The 21,570-nt window shown below is 38.9% G+C and overlaps 1 protein-coding gene across 1 annotated transcript in view; it reads left to right on the forward strand.

The window, feature by feature from the left end:
- Positions 1 to 21,570, forward strand: part of LOC140338515 (neurexin-2-like) — a 346,284-nt gene that overhangs the window by 182,161 nt on the left and 142,553 nt on the right. Inside the window, exon 6 of the mRNA XM_072422758.1 lies at positions 19,238 to 19,539. Coding sequence (XP_072278859.1) covers positions 19,238 to 19,539 — 302 coding nt within the window. The remainder of the gene's footprint in view (positions 1 to 19,237; positions 19,540 to 21,570) is intronic.

Below are 21,570 nucleotides of genomic sequence, written 5' to 3' on the forward strand. Positions count from 1 at the left end.
TATTATTATTATTAATAAACAGGATTTATATAGCGCCAACATATTACATTAAATAGGGGTTGCAAATGACAGACAGATACAGACAGTGACACAGGAGGAGGAGAGGACCCTGCCCTGATGAGCTTACAATCTAGGAGGCGGGGGAAGTAACACACATTAGGAGGGATCCACTTTAAACACTTCAGTGCACCAAAGACACCCATTTCTAATACAGCTACATCTACAGCTGGTCTTCCAGCAACTTCTAACAAAACAATTTCTTTTCAGAACAATTTCTTGTCTCAACTTTGTATGGCACAACCGAGTAATGTTTTTAATGATAAAAACTCAAACACTTTAAACACATTGGGCCAGATTTATGAAAGTTCTCCAAGGCTGGAGAGAATACACTTTTATCAGTGAAGCTTTGTGATCCAGCAAACCTGGAATAGATCTGATCCAGGATTCAAAACATTTGATGGCGAATAGCAAAAGATTTTGAAGAAATGCATTGCAGGTTTGCTGGATTACCCAGCTTCACCGATGAAAGTGTCTTTTCTCCAGCTTTGGAGAGCTATTTTAAATCAGGCTTATTATGCAATTTGTCTTCACACACATCTTCCTTATTTTTAGGGAACAAGTTGAATCAGAAAACAGTGGCTCCTCAAAAAGTTGTACATATGAACCAAATTGTAGTCAAAATGTCAAAATATGCCACCAATTAAATGTTTTGAAGTTTTCTCCTTTGGTATTAATAGAATCTGAGAAGGAAGTATTATAGTTGAGTTTTGCCACTCAGATACTTATGACAAAATTTAGTTTATTAAAGACATACTTAGTTTTTCAAAGAATGTGTTTTTTTTCTGATACATTTCGATATAGTTTACCCCCCCCCCCCCCCACATCAGGGGTTATAAGGCTGAGGACTGACGGTACAATTACAAAAACACAAGGTTTGACAATTACCCCTAAATCAACACATTTTCCAGATTTGCATCAGTCTTAACATTTACATCTTTGTCCAATAGTTAGATAGTCATACTTTGAAAGTCATACTTGAAAGAAAACTTTCAAGGAAATAATAACAATAAACAAATTTGCAGCTATAAAGAACTATACAGCTATACAGCTATACAGTCACATTCAGATATACTTACTAAACCCTCTGACAAGGACAACAAAGTTGTGATTCTTGATGTCAATCAATATAAACTGTGTGTTTCTATATTCTGGATAATTGGGAATGGTATCAGATTATTACACCAATGAAAGTGAAAGAATTCAGAATCACAAACATTAACTGGAGGAAAGATAGGTGATCAAACTTTTGATTTTCTTATTAATCATAATCCTAAAATACCAACATTTTATGTGTTACCAAAAGTGCACAAAGATATGACATTTGTGGCGCAGGTACATTGATGACGTGTTAATGTTATGCACTGGTAAAGAGTTGCTGTTAGAATTTTTAAGAAAAAAGTTAATTTGTTCAATCTTAAGTTTATATGTTAACAATACTGGCCATTACTTCTGTCAGACCCAGCTATAAAAAATTACCTCCTATAATTGGAATTTTAATTATTTTCTATAATTAGAAAATTACATCTATCAAAGACAAATTAGTAAGAGGGCATTTTAAAAATCAGGTGATGCAAACGACTATTGAATAAGAATATTATTTGCATAAATATGAATATTATACAACTCTATCCATGCACAGATATATTTATTAAATGAAGGCTCATACACAAATAATAGCTAGTCACTCAAACAGTTTGAAACATAGAATACACAGCAGAATTGTTTGATATTAATATAGAAACTAAAATGAACAAAGTATACAGTACATGAAAATAATGTTGTTAGTAGGTAAACCCCTGTAGTAATCTAATAATGGTTAGTACATAACCCTGCTATTACAATACAGCAAAACAATACAATAATAACATAGACACATATAGGACAAAATAGGAATGCATTCAGGAATATGATAAAGCTACCTGTTAGGATGGGTACTCCAGGATCCTGCTTCTCCAATAACAGACCTTTATTCTCTCAGCTCCCATTGGATCCCATATGGTTAATTCTCATTAGATCTCATTGGGGAACTTGTATTTGTTACTGGGTGTGATCTGTAGGATGACTACCCTAGATTGGGATTGGTTAATGTAAACTTTTTAATAGACCTCCCAGCTAATTTGAAATGGAAAGCTGGAGCCGAAATGTCTGAAATTTGATGTGGGAAACCAGTTGGGGTCATCTAATTTTAGGTGTCAAAAGGTTCAGATGGGCCATCACCCAAACCCACATGTCTAGTTGTTGGTCCATCTTCTGCTGACTGAGGCTCGATTGATTTATTACCCCTTAAAGACTCTAACGATCATTAGGTCTCTTTAGTGGACAGAACCTGTTTACAGCCCTCTGTCTGTTTATCTATTGTCACTTCTCTAAAGTCCCTGGAATTCATTGACAAGGAGAAACAGATCACAATGATTAAACTGCAACATTCCTACTTATGCCTTCATGTATTGTTTAATGATACTTAATTGAAAACCTAACTACTGGGATATGGCCTATAATGTATGGATAAGGGAATATAGGGTACTATATATACATATATATCTATATATCTACAGACAATCCTTGTCCTGCGACAAGACTATATCCCAAGGCACTTACCCTTTGTGTTAAATGTGATCAGTGCAATTGGATTTACCGAATTTCAGGTGGTTTAAAAATTCCAGAAAATGTCTAATGAAATTTGAATAAATTGGTGGATTGCTGTACTGTAGGGGTTTTATACTTTGCATTCTGTAGTAGTGGAAAGTATTACATAGAAAAAACTAAAAGATCATTTCTGAGACAGATGTATGAACATCATTATAACATTAAAAGTGTGAACCCCCTTAAGCCATCATATTGGGTCTGACATAATTTTAAGATTCTGCACCTTGGCTTGATTGCCTGCCTTAGACAGAGAGTCTTTCCTGACCCAAGGATATTTTTATATACTATTCTGTATTTTTAGTAATTACATTTATGATTTATAATTGATGGTCTATCATCCTTGTGTATTAATCAGTCTCCATGTCTCATATCTAGTGGAGCCTCATTTTGACACTCCTTCTTTTTAGAGGTGACGACAGGGCCTTGTCACCGGGGGTGGGGTGATAAACCTTGGCCAGGAGCTGCTGAACTTCACTGGGCACCGGCAGTCCATAGCAAAGCACACAAGCGGCTCTGTTAATTATAACAGGGTCATGTGTTCTTTGTTGTCACGCTTGTGGAGACTGAGCCTCTAGGGAATGCTATGACTTGCACAGAAGTGGTGTGAGCACAGAGAAGAGCCAAGGTGCAGAATCTAAGCAGCAGCCCTTTCCTTTCCAGAGCCTCTAGTGGTGAGGATGGAGAACCGCTGGCTGCTACTAGGTTGCGGTTCTTGGGCACACCAGGGTGGGGAGTATGATGCACAGTTTCAAATCACTAGGCAGGAGAATAGTCAAGGAAGGCTGGGGTCAAGGCAGGCAGAAATCAAGAGAGGTCAGGGACAAGCCAGTGGTCAGAAACCAGAAATCCAGGAAATAGACAGCAGTGACACAGGGGCCACTGCAGACACAAGAGAACAGAGGAGACACAGGAAGCAGTGGTGACACAGGAGACACGGGGATCACCGCAGACACAGAGGAACACTGGAACAGTACAAGGGAACTGGCAGGAAAACACCAGACTGGGAAAAAAACTGTAACACAGGAGCTGGACATGGAAAGCACTGAATTAATCAACAGGTTCAGAGGAAATGCTCAGCAGATCTAGGGGGAGACATGATGTACGAACGCAGAGTGTTGTGTCTGAGCCAGCAAAATAGCCAAGGGCGATTAAGAGGCTATTTCCAGATTGGCCGGTGGGATAGGAGGGGTGATACTGATTAAATCTGGAAGGGCAGATGCGCCCAAGCTTAGAACTGCTTGCATGTGCATAGAGAAGCGCCTACGCTTTAGTGAGGAAGAGGTAAGTGTGCTTCCATTTATTGACAGGATACGTCATTTGCTGTCGGGGTGGAAGAGACTCCACAAGGGACACCATCAGTCGGCGGGGATCTATATACCAGGCAGCAGTGTTCTAGGTGGGCTCCCTTCTGAATGCATTTCTGCAATAGAAGAGCATCATAGGGCTTCTATGTGGTATGTTAAGGGGAAAACGTGTTTATACCTTGGTTGATGTTAATATGTCTTTGGTTTCTTTGATGTAATTGATTGATGTACCTGTTGGAGAGTTTGGTTTTTATGCATGGTTTATGGGCTTAGCACGCACAGCGGTGTTAAGGAGTTTCATTGTTAATTGGAACAAAAAATTGTGTGTGTAAATATATATATGTATATGTAGTGGGGTGGCCAGCACCCCAGGATGCAAGAGTGTCAGAGGTGGAGGTGCGGACCCCACTGACAGGAGTGGTCCTTTTAATTGTGGTATTGGTCCTGGCCACTTTAATTGCTTTCTCAATTGCATTCTCAGGGATGTTGGACAAGCCCAGAAGTGATAAATGCTGAGGAGTACAGGGTGGAGGCCAGTGTGACCTGATCCGATGGGGCAGCAGTAGCTGAGCATTTGAGCTCCATCCAGATGTTGTGGTCCTCTCCAGTTGATTTGGCGTTTGGGCAGCCGTGAGCCAGAATAGCACGAGTGCTTCCTGAAAGACTCAGCTACTGTGATCAGGTGTAATCTGTCAGCTGTCACTGTCCTAGAGTTCCAGTGGGGTGGCCGATTACCCACTGTGCGAGTGTTTGTGTAATCCACCGTGTGTATCCAATCATGGGAGACACATCATGAGTAGCTTGCAGACTTCTAAAACTATATACAGCTAAGTGACATTTGCTATTTGAGTGCATTTTGCCAAGTGTTTCTGGCAAACCTTAGACGCCACCTAGTGTCCATTGTTGGAAACTTATCCCCTTTGTATTTTACATTTCCCTATTGCATTCACCTTGTTTTTAACATCCAGTACCTCAGAACCTGTAACCATAAGTTTTTTTATATTGCAAAATATTCAGTAGCAAGTGCATTTGATATTTACTGTTTTGCTGACCTTACGTTGCCTATATATATATATATATATATATATATATATATATATTGGTGGTTTATGGAATCAAATTTTTTATTACAGTGGTAATTTTTATTGGAACACTTTATTATCTATAGTAAGAAGCATCAGTTTGCAATTGTGTTTGTTTGGCACATAGTGAATCGGTAGTTTGGCACATAGTGAATCGGTATTTGTGTTGAAATATTTTGTACATGTTTATTACCATGTTTATTTAATGCTACACTGATCTTTCTGTCCATTGGTATATATGAAAATTGTTGAAATGTTAATGGTCTTCGGAATCCCACTAAACGTACTATAGTCCTCTGTCATCTGAAGTGCCTAGGAGCCAGATATTTCTTTATTGGGCACACTTCTCAATCTTTCTAAGCCCTCTATTTCAGCTTTATACCCTTCAGTCTTGGATATGTACACCTCTTCACTGTTGTCTTTATCCTTCGACAATTAGTATAAATTTTGGAAATAAATTTATTGCCTTGTATGAGCATTCATTTTTAGATTACATTATATACATTTAACTACACCTAAGGACTTAGATTGCTCACTGCTTTTCCCCTAATTCTTGTTTTTCTTTTTTCGCTTTTTGTTTGTTTTTTAATGTTTATGGGTAGTTGATTTATGCAATTCAGATTCTTGTTCCATATTGTCTCTATTGTTTTCCCCCCTATATTTTGTCTAAATTTAAATACAAAATTTCAATGAAACATATTTAAAAATATATGCATTAAAGGGAAAAAGACTGTCCATTGTTTGGGGTAAAGGGTTAGGTATCAGGGTTATTTTTAGAGTTGGTAAGGGTTTTTAAGGTTAAGGAATAGGACCTATAAGAGGGCACCTTTTTTTTAAATTTGTTCCTGATGCTGAAAGCGTGAGCCAGGTGCTATTGATATGTTTTTTTGTGCCAAAATATCTATTTCACCTAATTTGGTGGTATGATATACCATATTAGGGTTCCTAGAAGTTTCCTGAAGCCACATATAACTTCCCCATTATCTTTTATCATACTGTTGCTTTTACATTAGAACAATGTAGAGAACCATAATGCTAATATTTTTCCCTAAAACAGGCTAAACATAATATCATATACCACCTGTGTAGATAAAATGAACACATTTAGCCTATAGTAGTTAAAGACTACTGAGGATACCACATATCCATGTGGCAATAGGTGCAGAATGTGCAAGGTGAGAGTCCACTGCTTCCACATAGATAGAAATAGAAAAAAAGCAAACCTAGACCTAAAAAACCCTTTTAAAGTTTTAAACTGAATTTAAATTTTGTTTAGGCTTTTCAAGTCTGCAGTGGAAAAAAAAAAGTTGATTTTTTGGAGAATGTATAAAAAAGAAAAAAAAATGAAATATCACATTTACACTCAGAACTTTTGCAACCTTTTGCAAAAAGTTTCAAATGGAAGCTGAGGTGCCTTCTATTTTTGTTGATCGCTGCTGAGATGTTCTGCACATTTATTGGAGTCCAACTGTGATAAATTAGGCAATTTTGACATAATTTGGAAAGTCACACACCTCTGTATAGAAGGCCCTATAGCTGACAATGCATATAAAAGCAGAAACAAATGAGGTTAAAGGAACTGCCTGCAGAGCTCCGAGACAGGATTTTTGCAAAACACAGATAATCATTTTCAAATGGAAGAAATTTGGCACAATCAGGACTCTTCCCAGAGCTGGTTGCCCAGACAAACTGAGCAATTGAGGGAGAAGTAACTTTGTGAGAGAAGAGTCCAAGAACTTGATAGTCACTCTGACTGAGTTCAAGATATCCTGTGTGGAGATGGGACTAAGTTCCAGAAGTACAACCATAACTGCATCCCTTAAATAATCTAGCCTTTATGGCAGAGTGGCTAGATGGTAGCCTCTCCTCGGTCTAAACATATGAAAGCCCACTTGAAGTTTGCACAAAAGCCACCTGAATGACTCAGACTGTAAGGAACAAGGTTCTCTGGTCTGATGAAACCAAGACTGAACTATTTGGCCTCAAGGGAAAGCTGAATGGAGAAAAATATAGACATATCCTATTGGCTTAGGGACAACTCTGTGAATTTCCTGAAAATGGCTGTGAACCAACTGTGTTTATCCAACTTGAGGATTTGCAAAGAATGGCAGAAAATCTTCCATTCCAGGTATGCAAACTTGTTGCATCATACCCTAAAAAGATTCAAAGCAGTTATTGTTTCCAAAGGTACTTCAACTAAGTACTAAGTAAAGGGTCTGAATACTTATGTAAATGTGATAGTTCAGTTTTTTCTTTTTAAGTTACTTTAAACGTGGCATGGTTGTTGATGGTAGGCTGGTCTGTGTATTTCAAGAATTGCTGATCTGCTAGGATTTTCATGCATATGCATAATCAAGCACAACCATTTGAAGAGTTTACAGAGAATGGTCCAAAATATATCCAGTGAGCAGCAGTAGTCTGGAGCAAATGCCTTTCTGATGCCAGGGTTTAGAGGAGAATGGTTAGTCTAGTCTGAGCTGGTAGAAAGGCAACTATAACTCAAATAACCACTTGTTACAACAAAGGTATGTAGAAAAACAATTAAGAATGCACAACATTTTGTAACCTAAAGTAGAGGGCCTACGGCCACAGAAGACCACATTGGTGGCATGCCTGTTCATTAAGAACAAGCGACTGAGACTACAATTTGCTGGTCTGATGAATCTCAGTTTCTACTGTGACAGTAAGATAATAGGGTTAGAATTTGGCATCAACAACATAAAAGCATACATTTATCCAGCCTTGTATTATTGGTTAAAGCTGGGGGCAGTATTGTAATTGTGCATGAGATATTTTCTTGGAACTCTTTGGGACCCTTAGTCCTCTTGACCCAATTCCCTCTGATCTACTCTGTGCCCATTCCTCCATTCTGGCCCCTGCACTAACCCAACTATTCAATCTCTCCCTTTCTACTGGTATCTTCCCCTCCGCTTTCAAACATGCCATAATTCCCCCTATCCTAAAGAAATCATCACCCCTCCCTATCTCCTATATCTTTTCTCCCATATGTTTCCAAACTTCTTGAGCACCTTGTCTATAAAAGACTCACTGATTTCCTGAATACCAACTCTCTTATTGACCCCCTCTAGCTCTAGTCTGGCTTTCAAGCTGCCCATTCCACAAAAACAGCCATTGCTAAAGTGGCCAACGATCACCTCAGAGTAAAGTCTTAAGGCAATTTTTCACTCCTCTTGATCCTTGATCTTTCCTCTGCTTTTGACACTGTTAGACACTCTTCTACTCAAAATTATGTGCTCCATTGGTATCAGTGACACTGCTCTCTCTCGCTCTCTCTCTCTCTCTCTCTCTCTCTCTTTCTCTCTCTCGTTTCCTACCTGTCTGACAGCTCCTTTCAGGTTTCTTTCAATGGTAAGTCCTCCTCACCCACTCTCCTCCCTGTTGGTGTTCCCCAAGGGTCAGTCCTTGGACCTGTTCTCTTTTCTCTGTACACCTCCCCACTTAGTAGTCTCATAGTCTCCTTTGGTTTACAGTACCATTTGTATACTGATGACACTCAAATCTTTGTCTACCCCTGACTTGTCTTCATCAGTCCTGGATAAGGTTTCATGCTGCCTGTCGGCCATCACGTCATGGATGGCTGAAAAATTTCTGAAACTCAACCATGGATAAAAGAGAACTCATCAATTCCCACCCTCACCCCCCCAAATTTCGAATCTCCCCTTGACATATTTCTAACTGTTATCAATACTAGCATTCGTCTCTCCCCTCACGCAAGTTGTCTTGGCGTCACCTTTGATTGTGCCCTCTCATTTACCCCTCATATTCAGAATGTTTCCAGGTTCTGTCACTTTCACCTGCGCAACATCTCCAAAATCTGCCACCAAACTTCTTGTACATGCTCCTGTCATATCTTATCTGGACTACTGTAACATCCTCCTCTCTGGTATTCCACTAACCTGACTCTCTCCTCTACAATCTAATATGAGTGCTGCAGCCAGATTTATCCATCCTTCCCACCACTCCTATTCTGCTTCATCTCTTTGAAGTTCTCTTCATTGGCTTCTATTTCACCTGAGAATAAAATTCAAGCTTCTGTGCTTTGCCTTCAAATCCCTCCACAGTTCTTGCCCCACTTTCCTTTCTGACCTGGTGGAAAAATTCTCCCCCTAGCCATTCTCTTTGCTCCTCCAATGACCTACTAATGACTTCCCCACTCAACCCCCTCAAATGCACTGCTCCAAGACTTCATAGAGTTGCCCCAACTCTCTGGAATGGTCTTCCTCGTCCTATTTGGCTTGCTCACACTTTCTGCTCATTTAAAAGAGCACCCAAACCTATCTTTTCAAACTTTCCTACCCATCTTCTGTCTCTTAAACCCTTACTACTTCCTACCACTACATATCTCCCCTCCTATTGTGTGATACTTCCCCCACCTTCTAGATTGTAAGCTCTTCGGGACAGGTTCCTCTCTTCCTCCTGTGTCACTGTCTGTATCTGTCTGTCTTTTTCAACCCTTATTTCATGTACAGCGCTGTGTAATATATTGGCCCTATATAAATCCTATTTTTTAATAATAATATTAGTAATAATAATAATAACAACTAAGCTTAATTTAAATGCCACAGCCTACCTTAGTATTGTTGCTGACTATGTTAATGTCAGTTCAGATCATCACCAACATTTTTCTTGAACATGACAATGAGTTCACTGTACTCAAATAGTCTCCACAGCCTCAATTACAGCACATTTTACTTTTTTTTTCAAGCTTTAAATAATTTCTTAAACAAAAAATAGTCACATTAGTCACATTTGCTTATTTTACAGACTAAAATATGTTGTACTTTTGATTTGGTTATGATAGGTCTCTTTCTGTGAAATGATATTTTGGATGGATCCGTATCCTCATGTAAAATGTGTAACAAATTCTTCAAAATTTAACTGCAACACTTTATATGACTATTCACATGGCCCAAGTATATACCAAGATACCCCTTTTTACTGTCATTTTCAGGTCAAAAACCATTTTTACACATTGATACATTTCTTTTTTTAAAACATTATTTAAAACTTTCAAAGGGGTACAGAAAAAAAACAGGAAGGGGAAGGCATAAAATACATTTACATTACGATATGGCAAAACAAATGTGTAAACTTTGCATTTTTAAAATATAATGTTTTAAACAAGCTCCTGGTATCCAAAGATAAACCAACATAAAAGAGCACTCGGGAGCAGTAACATAAAAGGAAAGGCATAGAGGTGGGTGGGGGGGACAAGCGCCAGTACTGGGGAGGTCGTCCAAATGGGGAATCTGTTTAAAAATAGCCACCAAATGCCTGTACAAAGGGAAAAACCTAACGGGCGGTCAAAATAGGGCACCAATGCATTAAGTGTGGGCAAAGTAAGTATGGTATTCATTGGATGTCGTTAATCGTGACCAGTAAAACCATGTGTTAGCTACCTTCCTGCCAGTGCCTCGAATAGAGGATATAAGGTCCTCCATGCGGTGAATCTCATTGACCCTACGTAGTAATGAACAGATTGATTTATGCGGGACCATGTCTGATATGGAAAATGTTTTTATATGTAATATGTATTCACTTGTGTGAATCTTTTACTTGTATTTTAATTGTTTAAAAAGTTATATTTTTTGGTTTGTTTTACATGTGCCTGAAAAGATTGCTAACTTACCTGTCCTAGAACTGTACATCCACCTATACACACACCATAAAGTCTCTATTATATACCACTGAGGAAGCCAAACTAGGCGAAACGTGTCAGGACAAGAGGCGCTACATGGTTATGTTACATCCTTATCGAACATTGGCTATGGTAATGTTAACTAGCCACATCATATAGAGTATACCTTTGTATAGTTTATACTGGTCAAATATATCCTGATGATTTAATCAGGTAATGACCATTAATATTGTGCACTGTACTAGCATTTTTGTATATTTCAAAAATGTGTATCTTGTATTTAATTGTTTATTGCACATAAGCCTATATAAACTATAATTGCCAACTAAAACGCCTACTTTGTTTCTTTTGATTTTCTTTTCTCTTTGTGGAGATCTGTTGTTATCACGGCAGGAATTTTGTACTATAGATGTACAGAGGGGGCCGTCTTCACTTCCCCCACAAAGTCCTTTAACTTTTCCTCCTCTTTCTTCTTCTTCATCTCATGGTCTTCAGTCCTTCATTGGGAGAATGTTTGGTTGGGAAACAGAGGAACACTCCCAGCCATCTTCTGGCATGCTAACTGAACACCCTCCTGACCCAGCTACTGATATACCAGTTGCTTTACAAATAGGTGGATGCCAGCCCCTTTCTGGAGTTTGTTGAACTTTGCTGGAAAATATAAATCCACCATTTTTTTTCTAATTAGGACATATCTACACTCTACAAACATGTAGCCCATAATGAGTTAATTTTCATGAAATTTGCATGTTTGTGTATCTAGTTTATTGCGACAGGATATACCTGAAACATTGCCTACAGACAGGGACAATAAATGTCCTTCATGGTCCCTTGAGCGAATGTCTTTGATGGCACAGACATGTCTGCATGGTGGGATCTGTTATCGCCCAGTAGAGTGGTCAGGAGGATGAGCTTCATGGTTGGCTCCCTTTCTGATTCCTCTTTACAGGAGTACTAATCTCCACTGACAGCGACATGGCAAAGCTGTTGTACTCCACAGTTTGGTATGTGTAAGCTTAGGTGCTGCCATACAGTCCTCCATCTAGTCATTCTGGGTGAAGTCACACAGCAAGTGAGTTCCTTTCTGCCATGCAAAAACAAATTGTGCAATAGCTTTCCCCTTGCTACCTTTAAAAGGCAATGTGGTCACTGACAAGGGAACCAGTATTGTGGTTTCATTTGACTTGGGTGAATTTACTTACTTTCCTGCTTTGCTTATGTCCGGATTCTGATGGTGAACAAATGTATTTCTTTTATCTTCTTTATAATTCTTTTTTCCTGGACAAAAAGATCCAAACTTGTTTCAGCAGATCCTTCTCTGCAAAAATATACTTGTTGCCTTCAAAAAACAAAACGTTCTACCATTGCAAAAAATTATCTGTGACTTGCCTACCTGCTTGAATTCAGCATTACATTATCTTAACCACCTGCACAAGCAAAGGAAAACGGAAAATGATTATCTGATACACCATAGCAAAAAGACAGGGGGACTTTTTTTTTGTTTTTTTACCCTGGGCACCTGCAGTTAATTAAGGACACATCACAAGTCTATGGAGAAGGCAACTACATTTATCAGCCAGGAAAACAACAGTCATTTATATCATTGCACTCATTTTCCTGTTTAACGTTAGAAGCCATGTTGGATTTGATGCATTATGGGGAGGAGGAGAAAGACTCTCATTCTTTACCTTGCAACTGTGAAGGTGTTAGTGAGAAAAAGGAGGTAGGCAACCTAAAGAGGATGAGGTGGAAGAGCAGGAGAAAGCAGCAGAGGAGAAATTGTCAGGTATGTTGCTATTTGGTGACACATCTATCTATGTGATATCAATGACACATCTCATTTGCAGGCATCTCCCCATTCTGCACTGCATCCCTTTAAGTCAGCATAGTAGCGGCATCACCACCACAAGTAGGGCTTACTACAGCCTCATGGACACGACTAGCAGCATGGGGACTGAGAATATAAGAAAGGGCAGTTGGTATAATCGTTGCTTCCATTCCCCAAACTTTCAACTCTCCCTATAGATTACCGGTGCAGGAAAGTTTGCCTTTCAAGATCTGCCTTGTCCACCCTGGTGTATCATGGTAAAGCATCATGTTTCTTGGTCCAAAGTGGACTTTGGTGGAGCAATTGATGTTAATTAAAATTAAATCAATCTTCAAATGGTGACCTGTTTCAGCCACCTGTTCCTGATGCCAAAGAGTAATTGTATCACCACCACCAACAACCACCCAAATAAAGGTCAGCAGAACAGTAAAACGAATTTAGACTGGGTCCATACTGTTAAAGGTTCCTATAATTGACTTAAAATTTACCTAATACTGAACTTGATGTCTTTTTTCAACCTACTATGCAACTTATCTAACTTTGCAAAGAATGCCCAAATCATGCTCAAGAAAAATTTAAATTAGTATTTTTTTATTGTCAGTACAACAGTAAGTTCCGGATTCCCTTAAAATAAATTTTGTGCCCTCCTGTCCTTTGTAATGGTATTAAAGTGAATAATCTTTAACTATAATCTCTATATGGACCATTTATATATTTATACAGGGTGATCATATCCCTCCTTAAACATCTCTTCTCAAGGGAGAATAGATTCAGTTCAACTAACCTCTCCTCATAACTGAGCTCCTCCATTCCTTTTATTTTTTTAGTTGCCCTTCTCTGCACTCTCTCGAATTCCTCAATATCCTTTGTGTGAACTGGTGCCCAAAACTGGACTGCATATTCCAGATGTGGTCTGACCAATGCTTTGTACAGGGGCAGGATTATATCCCCATCTCTGCAGTCTATTCCTCTTTCAATACAAGAAAGTACTTTGCTAGCTTTTAGATAGTACAGCTTGGTATTGCATGCTATTATTTAGTCTATGATCTATCATCCAGGTCTGCTTGTAGATTATAGACATCCTGTATGGACCTCATTCCATTACATAGTTTGGTGTCATCTGCAAACACAGAAATGGTACTTTTAATCCCAAAGTCTATATCATTTATACAGATAATAAACAGTAAATGTCCCCACACTGAACCCTGGGATACACCACTAATACCTTAGACCGTTCGGAGTATGTATTAATAATCACTACTCTCTGGATGCTGTCTTTAAGCCAGTTCATCTATCCATTTTCAAATTGAATTTTCTAAACCGTTAGACCCTACTTTGCATATTAACTGTCTGTTGGGTACAGTGTCAAATGCTTTAGCAAAGTCTAAGTATACTATATCAACTGCTACTGCATTGTCTACCTGTTTACTTACCAAATATGATTCAAAAGCTTAATGTGACAATATAACATGTATGTAATTTTTGTGTAGACACAAACAACGTTTATATGTGGATGAGACATATCCCCTTCATGAGAATTCCCTGCAAACAACAAGGTAGTGGGAGTAGTTTAATGCATTTCACTAGATTCTTAGCTTCTTCAGGAGTCCTGTAAATATATGTTTAAGAAATGTAGTGTAGGTAACTAAACATAGGTAACTAAGCCTGTAGCTGATAGCTCAGCCACACCATAGAAATGCTACGATGATGGTAGATTTACAGAGTAGCACATGTAGAAATACATATTGGAAATGTAGAAGATATATGAAAGGATGGGTAGTAGGGTTTGGCACTCATAATGTGCGTGTACAGCTGCACAGACAGCCAAGCCTTTTCAATTAAATTGTTTTTGTAGAGTTAGCTGTAACTGTGCACTCTGGTAAACTTTATTGGCTATGCACACCAGGACCTTCCTGGAAAGTGAAATCGAATCAAGGTTGCCATACGTTCTGAAACGAAAAGCAGAATCGATGAGCAGTAGGGCATTCCCACCAAATATGATACATGAATCCTACTTCTCCACAACCACAGAAACATAGGGGGGAGGAGGAGGGGTGTATGCGTGATAGTCAAAGTAGCATCAGGTACCACCTATACAGGACTTTGTAAGTGGTTTCCCCCGTGAGGGTGTTTTGAGATCATCTGGCCAGGTAGGCCAAGACCCTGGTCCATGTGCATGTGTAAGATGGTGGCTCTCAGATGGTAATCCCGATAGCAATGTAGAGTAAAATTAGGAAATTAACCTCTTGGCGTGCGGGTCATCTCTGAATGCTGTTTTGAACTCAAACTAGTTTGTGCTCAGATGGATGTTTTAAGTGACCTTATTTGCATATACAAAAAAATACAGTATTAGGGGGTCATGTTGTTTTAAGTATTGAAATGTCAGTACCTCCCTCTCTGAAATAAAGACATCTTGGTCAACTCTTTCTGAACCCACCACCTGAAACACCTGGACTGCTCCATATCCAGAGGAAACATGGGGTTACCGAGTATGCTTGCCATCGGTAGATGTGGGGACATGAGGTGACACTTGGTTCTAACTGCGTCCCATATTTTGAAGGAGTGGGCCAATGGCAAGGAAAGCTGGCATGGATGCTGGTGGGGGAGAACCACAACAGGTTGTATATGGAAATCAGATGGCAATCTGGGATATCAAGGTAAACTCAAATCAGAGTTTTAGATGTGGTGTGCAATTTTGCCTGAAATCTTGCCTGCTTGATAATATTTAGTAATGTGGGATACTGCCAATCACCCTCTGTCCTTCTTCATATAGTCTAGTGGGAGCCCAGATATAATTAGGCACAACTGACAGTTTACGTAGGACCGCAGGAGGGACAGAGGGTCCAGGGACCTCAGTATAACTGGACAGTTAGCTTCACAGAGGGTGCGGTATGATGAAGTCAAGTGAACCCTCAGATACAAATGCCTGGTCACCCAGGCGAGAAAATAGGCGAGTGAAATATTGGGGGCCAGTGACTTGCTCTCATTGACATGCAACCCCAATATCCTGGCAAACCTCAAGAGGGTAGTAAAGAGGTTGGGAAGCGGAGTATGGGGATGGGTCGTCAGTGAAGAGCAGATGTCCCAGCCACCTTTATACTTCTGGCATCCATCGGTTGTCATAAGAACTGCACCAAAATAAATGATAGTTGCCAAAATTAAAAGGATAGGCGAAGGGGGGCAGCATTTTCTGGTTCCCTTTTGCAGGGGGAGCTCTCTGACTCAAAGCTAAAGTACCGTACTAAGGCCAATGGCGTCAAATAAAAAGCTCCAATACACTGCTGAAGGAGCTCCCAAAGCCCAAATCTAAGGACAAGGAACAAATATGGCCATGAGACCGTATCAATGGCCTTTTGCACATCCAAGGCCCGAAACATTACCTCCAAGGCCTGTGTTTTAGCAAAACCGGCTAGCTATTTTGCCCTACAAATGTTTTCATCCCCCTGCTACTGAGTCATAAATCTGGTCTGGTCTCTATATATCAGGCTTTAGAGACTGCGATTCAGCCAATTGGCTAAAATTTTCGTGAGCAGCTTGAGGTTGAGATTTAGCAAAATGGGTCTATAATTGGACCACAACTGATAGTTCTTGCTTGGTTTGGGTATCATGACTATGTGCAAAGCCAGCATATTAGGGTCTAATGTCCCTCTCCCTTTTAATGGATTAAATATCTTGTAAAACATAGCAGCGTATAACCATCTGGCTCTGGACGCTTGTTGTTTTTAAGGGAACAAATGGCAATTAGTATTTCATTTTCCATAATATCGGCTTCCAAAGCCTCCACAAAATCCGAGGACAGGGTGATGAGGGACAGTTTATCAAAAAAGCTCTGAGCTGCTGTTTCAGAGAACTCTGCAGGGTCATATTTAATTTGGTCAGGGGGAATTTGAATTCCTCAAGCACCTTAAGGGGATTTCCTGTGAGAACATTGTTACAACATTTAAGTATCATGGGTTACTGTTGGGGCTCCATACAACTAAGCTTCCAAACCAGAGGAGTATCTATCTTGTTGGCTTTTGTGTAGAAAGTTTGTCCTAGTGAATCATTAGTGATTTTGTCCAAAGTTTGTTTATGCACTTTCGTGGGAGACAACTGGAAGGCTCAGATGGCCTGTTCAAACTGTAGCTCTAATTGTTTCACTACTCTTTCCTGCTCTCCCCTATGATGGGTTGCCAATTGGATTATATGACCCCTGACTACTACTTTAAAAGGCTCCCCACAGGGTGTAGAGATTGTGCACTGATGAGACGTTGAGGTCAAGATACATGGTTATCTGTTTCCTAAGGTCCTCCACATCCTTCTAGCGGAAGAGTAGAGACTCGTCCAGAGTCCAAGAAGATCTATCTGGCTTAACCAAAAAGCCCTTACAGTAAGTAGTCTCAGGTTGTGGTCAGACCATGGCAACATTAGGATCAAGGCCACTGAAACGGCAGGAAGAAAGGTGTTGGGTGTTGCTTGTTGAGCTGTTTAAGACCTGGTGTAAATTGGAATCCCCAGAAAGGATGACTGCTCCCCTGCGATGACTATGGAGTAAAGACAGGATCTCCCCGAGAAACAGGATTTGGCCTGTGTTGGGACCATAGTAAGTATGGTCACATCTGCTTCTTGAAAAGAGCCCTGTAAAAGCAAGTATCTACCCGCTGGGTCAGCAATATTTTTGGTACAGTGGAACTAGCACTACCCTTTGCTTCATAGTGGCAGAAGCCGCATAGAAGTGGGGACGAGGAAGCAGGAAAGTGGGTATCCTGAATACACACTATGTCCACCTTAAGGGACTTAAATACTTAAGGGAGGGCGAGAAAAAGTACATTTTTGAGATGCTGACAAATTGGTCCGACATCATGAAGCCAGTGACGTGATGCCAGTATATTGAAGGCACATTAGGATTTATAAAGAATGATCCGATAGTCAGTCCCCCTTTAGCCGACTGAAGCGCCGAAAGGGGGGAACCTAGCGGAGCTGTGGAAAGTGGATGCAGAACACATGCAACAGCTCTTCTAGGACCATGGGACCCAACCTGGGGTGCTAGGACCGTGGAAGCAATCAGTGGAGCTCTGCTCTCATGATGACAACACAGCTTCCCTAGGGCTGCAGGAGCAATCAGAAGACTCTACTGATTGCTACCGTGGAGAGGTGTATGGGGTGCAGAACACGTGCTGGTGCTCCGCTAGGTAACCCAGGGAAAATGTTCTCATAGGAGCACTCCTTTGGTTGGCTTAGAAAAGGGAAGCACTGATGAGGGCTAAAGCATCATTAAGGTCCACTTTTTTTTTTTACTGTCTTGAGATCAGCCATAGGAATCATCCTTTCATAGTGAGATAACCTGTAAATAAAAATAAAAAAGTTAAATACACGGTTAAACACAAACAACACATACATATAAAAAAAATACTTTAACATTAAAGTATGATCTCATTTTTAACATATATTGTTAACCCTTTTAGGGAAAGATTAAGGGGGTTTATATACCCCTGTACTCATTCCCCAGGGTTAAAAACTCCCTATAAACATTAGGGTAACATAGGTAATAGATTTGTTTATTATGGGTCAAACAGAAAGTTCCCCTTGAACAGCGCTTGTGCCACTAACAGCTTTTTTAATCAATTGAAACCTCTAAATAAAAATCGTAAATAAATACAGCCATGCCACACACCTTCCTTCACCCACAGGGGGTGTGCACTTTCTCATTAGGACCAAGGACAAGGAATGGCAAGTCTGTACTCATGCAGAAGCCTTTCCACACCTGACTACTATAGTACAGCAATTTCCTCTACTAAAACAGTCTTTTTTATTAACTCACACATCTCAAAACTGAATATACACTCCCAGGCGATCACAGCATCCAACAGAATGACATCTTTATAATATGTTTATTAACAGTACCATCTGTGGATACAATGCCTAATGTGTTTCATTTTTTGAAGTGTTTTCATCAGAGGTATTCTGCCAGTTACCAATTTACATGTTATACACAGAGCTGTTCCATATAAACCGTTTAATCCCATGGCCAACTACAACAGCAACGAAAAAAAACCCAAAATGCAGTAGATAATACATACAGGTACTAATAATAGGTTGAAACAATTTCACAAAATTTAGATGTGCAAGAAATCCAAAGTGGGGCATATCTTACAAGCATTGGGAATTTATTTATACGATGTAACACCATTCACAAATGACACAAATATTATTATAATCTACCAGAATCTAATTTATAAATAAAAAAATTGGCAAGATCCTGAATAAACACAATTATCGGTCATTATCATAGCAATTTAAATAAAATTAGATTTTCTGTATTTCAAACATCCATATCAATAAAATACTATTTTTATTTTGTCTGCTCCCCATAAATGTTTGATCTGAACAAATCTAAAGCAGTGGAATACTATTCCAGAAATACTTTACAATTTTGTCATTGCATATTTGTAGAATAGGTAAAAATAACTTTATATATTGTATTTCTGACCCTATTTTTGTCTTGTTTCATATTTCATTTTGTGTTTACCCATGTTATTTCATTGTAGCTTCTCACCCTTCTTTTGAGATTTATATTTTGTTTTGTTGGTTTGTAAATGTACCATATCTATTCATCTGAAACTGCTGTATGTTTGGACACAAAAATGCATTCATCACAACATTGTTCTACCTATTCTAGGGAAGGAAGAATATGCAGCTACATTTCGAGGAAATGAATTCTTCTGTTACGACTTGTCCCACAGCCCAATCCAGAGCAGTGCAGATGAAATTACCCTCTCCTTCAGGACCCTCCAGCGGAATGGATTGATGCTCCATACAGGGAAATCAGCAGACTACGTCAACCTGTCACTGAAAAGCGGTGCAGTGTGGTTGGTCATCAACCTTGGATCGGGTGCGTTTGAAGCTCTAGTGGAACCTGTCAATGGAAAGTTCAATGATAACAACTGGCATGACGTCCGTGTCACCAGGAATCTACGACAGGTATGTACTAAATGTCATTTTCTTTGTTGAACTATGTCTAATACATTTTTGTCCTATGTAAATTCTGTCAGGAAAATGAGAAGATGTTTTCATAACTTTTTTTAGCATTATAATTTTGTGTTGGAATCATACAATGTATAAATTAGCATATACTGACATTTACTGAATATAATTAGAGGTACTAAATTGCCTAAATCGTTTATTGAAATTAGGAACATTTTAGATAAAACATGTTTCTTTGTCTCGCACTTGTATTACTAATTGAGTAGAAAGTAAACGGTCCAGTTAACCTTTGTTCAATGAAAATACCTAATCATATGTCGGAAATTGCATTTAATTGGGTGATTAAATCAAACACAGCCTCACTGGCATAGGTGGACTTTCTATACTTTTCGTAAATAAATCATTGAGTGTAGTCTAAAAGGTTTAATGGTCTTGTCACTATGTTGATGAAACATTTTTCCAACAAATTGGGAGCAACAGGTTTTCATAACTGAAACAAGAGGATAATGACAGAATATGGTATGAATGATAGCCTCGGGTGTCTTGAACCTTGGTGGCTGTTCCCCACTACAATACATCATCTGGTGTTCTGGTCATTTCAAGTTGCCCCAGCTGTCATTTATTTATTATTCTGTCATGATTTTGTGATATCACGATCTGTCATGATATTGAGCCTGACTCTATTAGGGTAAAAGGCGTGCTTTAAGGCCCAAGCAATGCAGTTGTAATCAATGTTGGGGTAGTCTGCGGAGAAAGCCTCCTTCTTCCTCTCTTTTTCTGACTGGGCTACAAAAAGTATTCTACCGTTAAACCAAGGACACCTTCGGCTCTAGATAAACTCCATCCCTTCACCTCTAGTGATCTTTCGTGGTCAGTAGGCTCACATTCCCATTCCAATTAGTGAAATTCATCTCTACTCTGATAAAGCAGGCCACAGTGTAGAGATAAATGAAAACTGCTGGGCTTTAAAAAGATGGCCGCTGAGGTGAACAATGATCAGACAATGATCAGGTGTGTTAGAATTGCACAGGTATTAGTAGTAGGACAACTCACTAAACAGTGAAAGTTGACTGTTAATACTGTTTTGCACTGCTAATGCCTGTTTTAAAACGTATAACTACTGTGCACATGTATTTCAGGTTATATGCATAATTTTTAAATTTTAGCACACTGGAGAGTCTTCCTTTATTTTACAAATTTGTAGATGTCATTGTTTACAATATTTTGGCATTATTTATTTGTATATTCCTTGTTTAAATATTTTGAAGTTTCTATCTAGATATTTACATATATTTTCACTGGTTGCATAGCAAAGGAAAAGTAGCTTATCTTTAATTATACTTATTTATATGTAATTGACAAAAGATTTTGTATCTTTACCAAACTTGACTTCACTTTAAAATTGCCATAGGTGCTATATCAAGCTAGCATGTTTAACACAGATTTTTTTTTCACTTTTCTACAGTATTGTTTAACTTTCTACATATCTTTAAATACTGTTTTGCACTGGTCTAGTTTATCATGTTCTATTTTATTCTCAATCTTTTCAGAGGTCTGACTAGAATGCTTACAGACCTAAGAATTGGTAAATTGAATTTAAAAATAGGCCAATACAGTATTTCTTGTATACTATTTAATGTGTAATCACAGAAATAAAACTCAGGCAAACAAATCAAAATAAATGTGTGAAAGGAGCTGTTCACTGGCCAACTTTGTCAAGCAGCATACCCCAGTGCAACAGGGATGAAAACCTGATTTCTTTCTTTGATTCAACAAATTTAGGAGTCTCATACCTTGTCAAATAAATATGTACTTACAAATACATCATTACATTTGCCCCTTGTATAATGGTTTGTTTTTTTCCCAATGGGTTGGATGTTGCAGGCTGGCAAAGAGTATCTTTAAATAAAACATTATAACATTATTCAACTTGCTTACACTTTTGAACTGAAACTAGATACATTATTCTCATTCTTTTTTATGTGTATCCCCACTATTACATGCTAGTATTGAGCAGCTGAAAGTCTA

Source organism: Pyxicephalus adspersus, chromosome 9, assembly GCF_032062135.1.
Source record: "Pyxicephalus adspersus chromosome 9, UCB_Pads_2.0, whole genome shotgun sequence".
Classification (NCBI taxonomy): domain Eukaryota; kingdom Metazoa; phylum Chordata; class Amphibia; order Anura; family Pyxicephalidae; genus Pyxicephalus; species Pyxicephalus adspersus.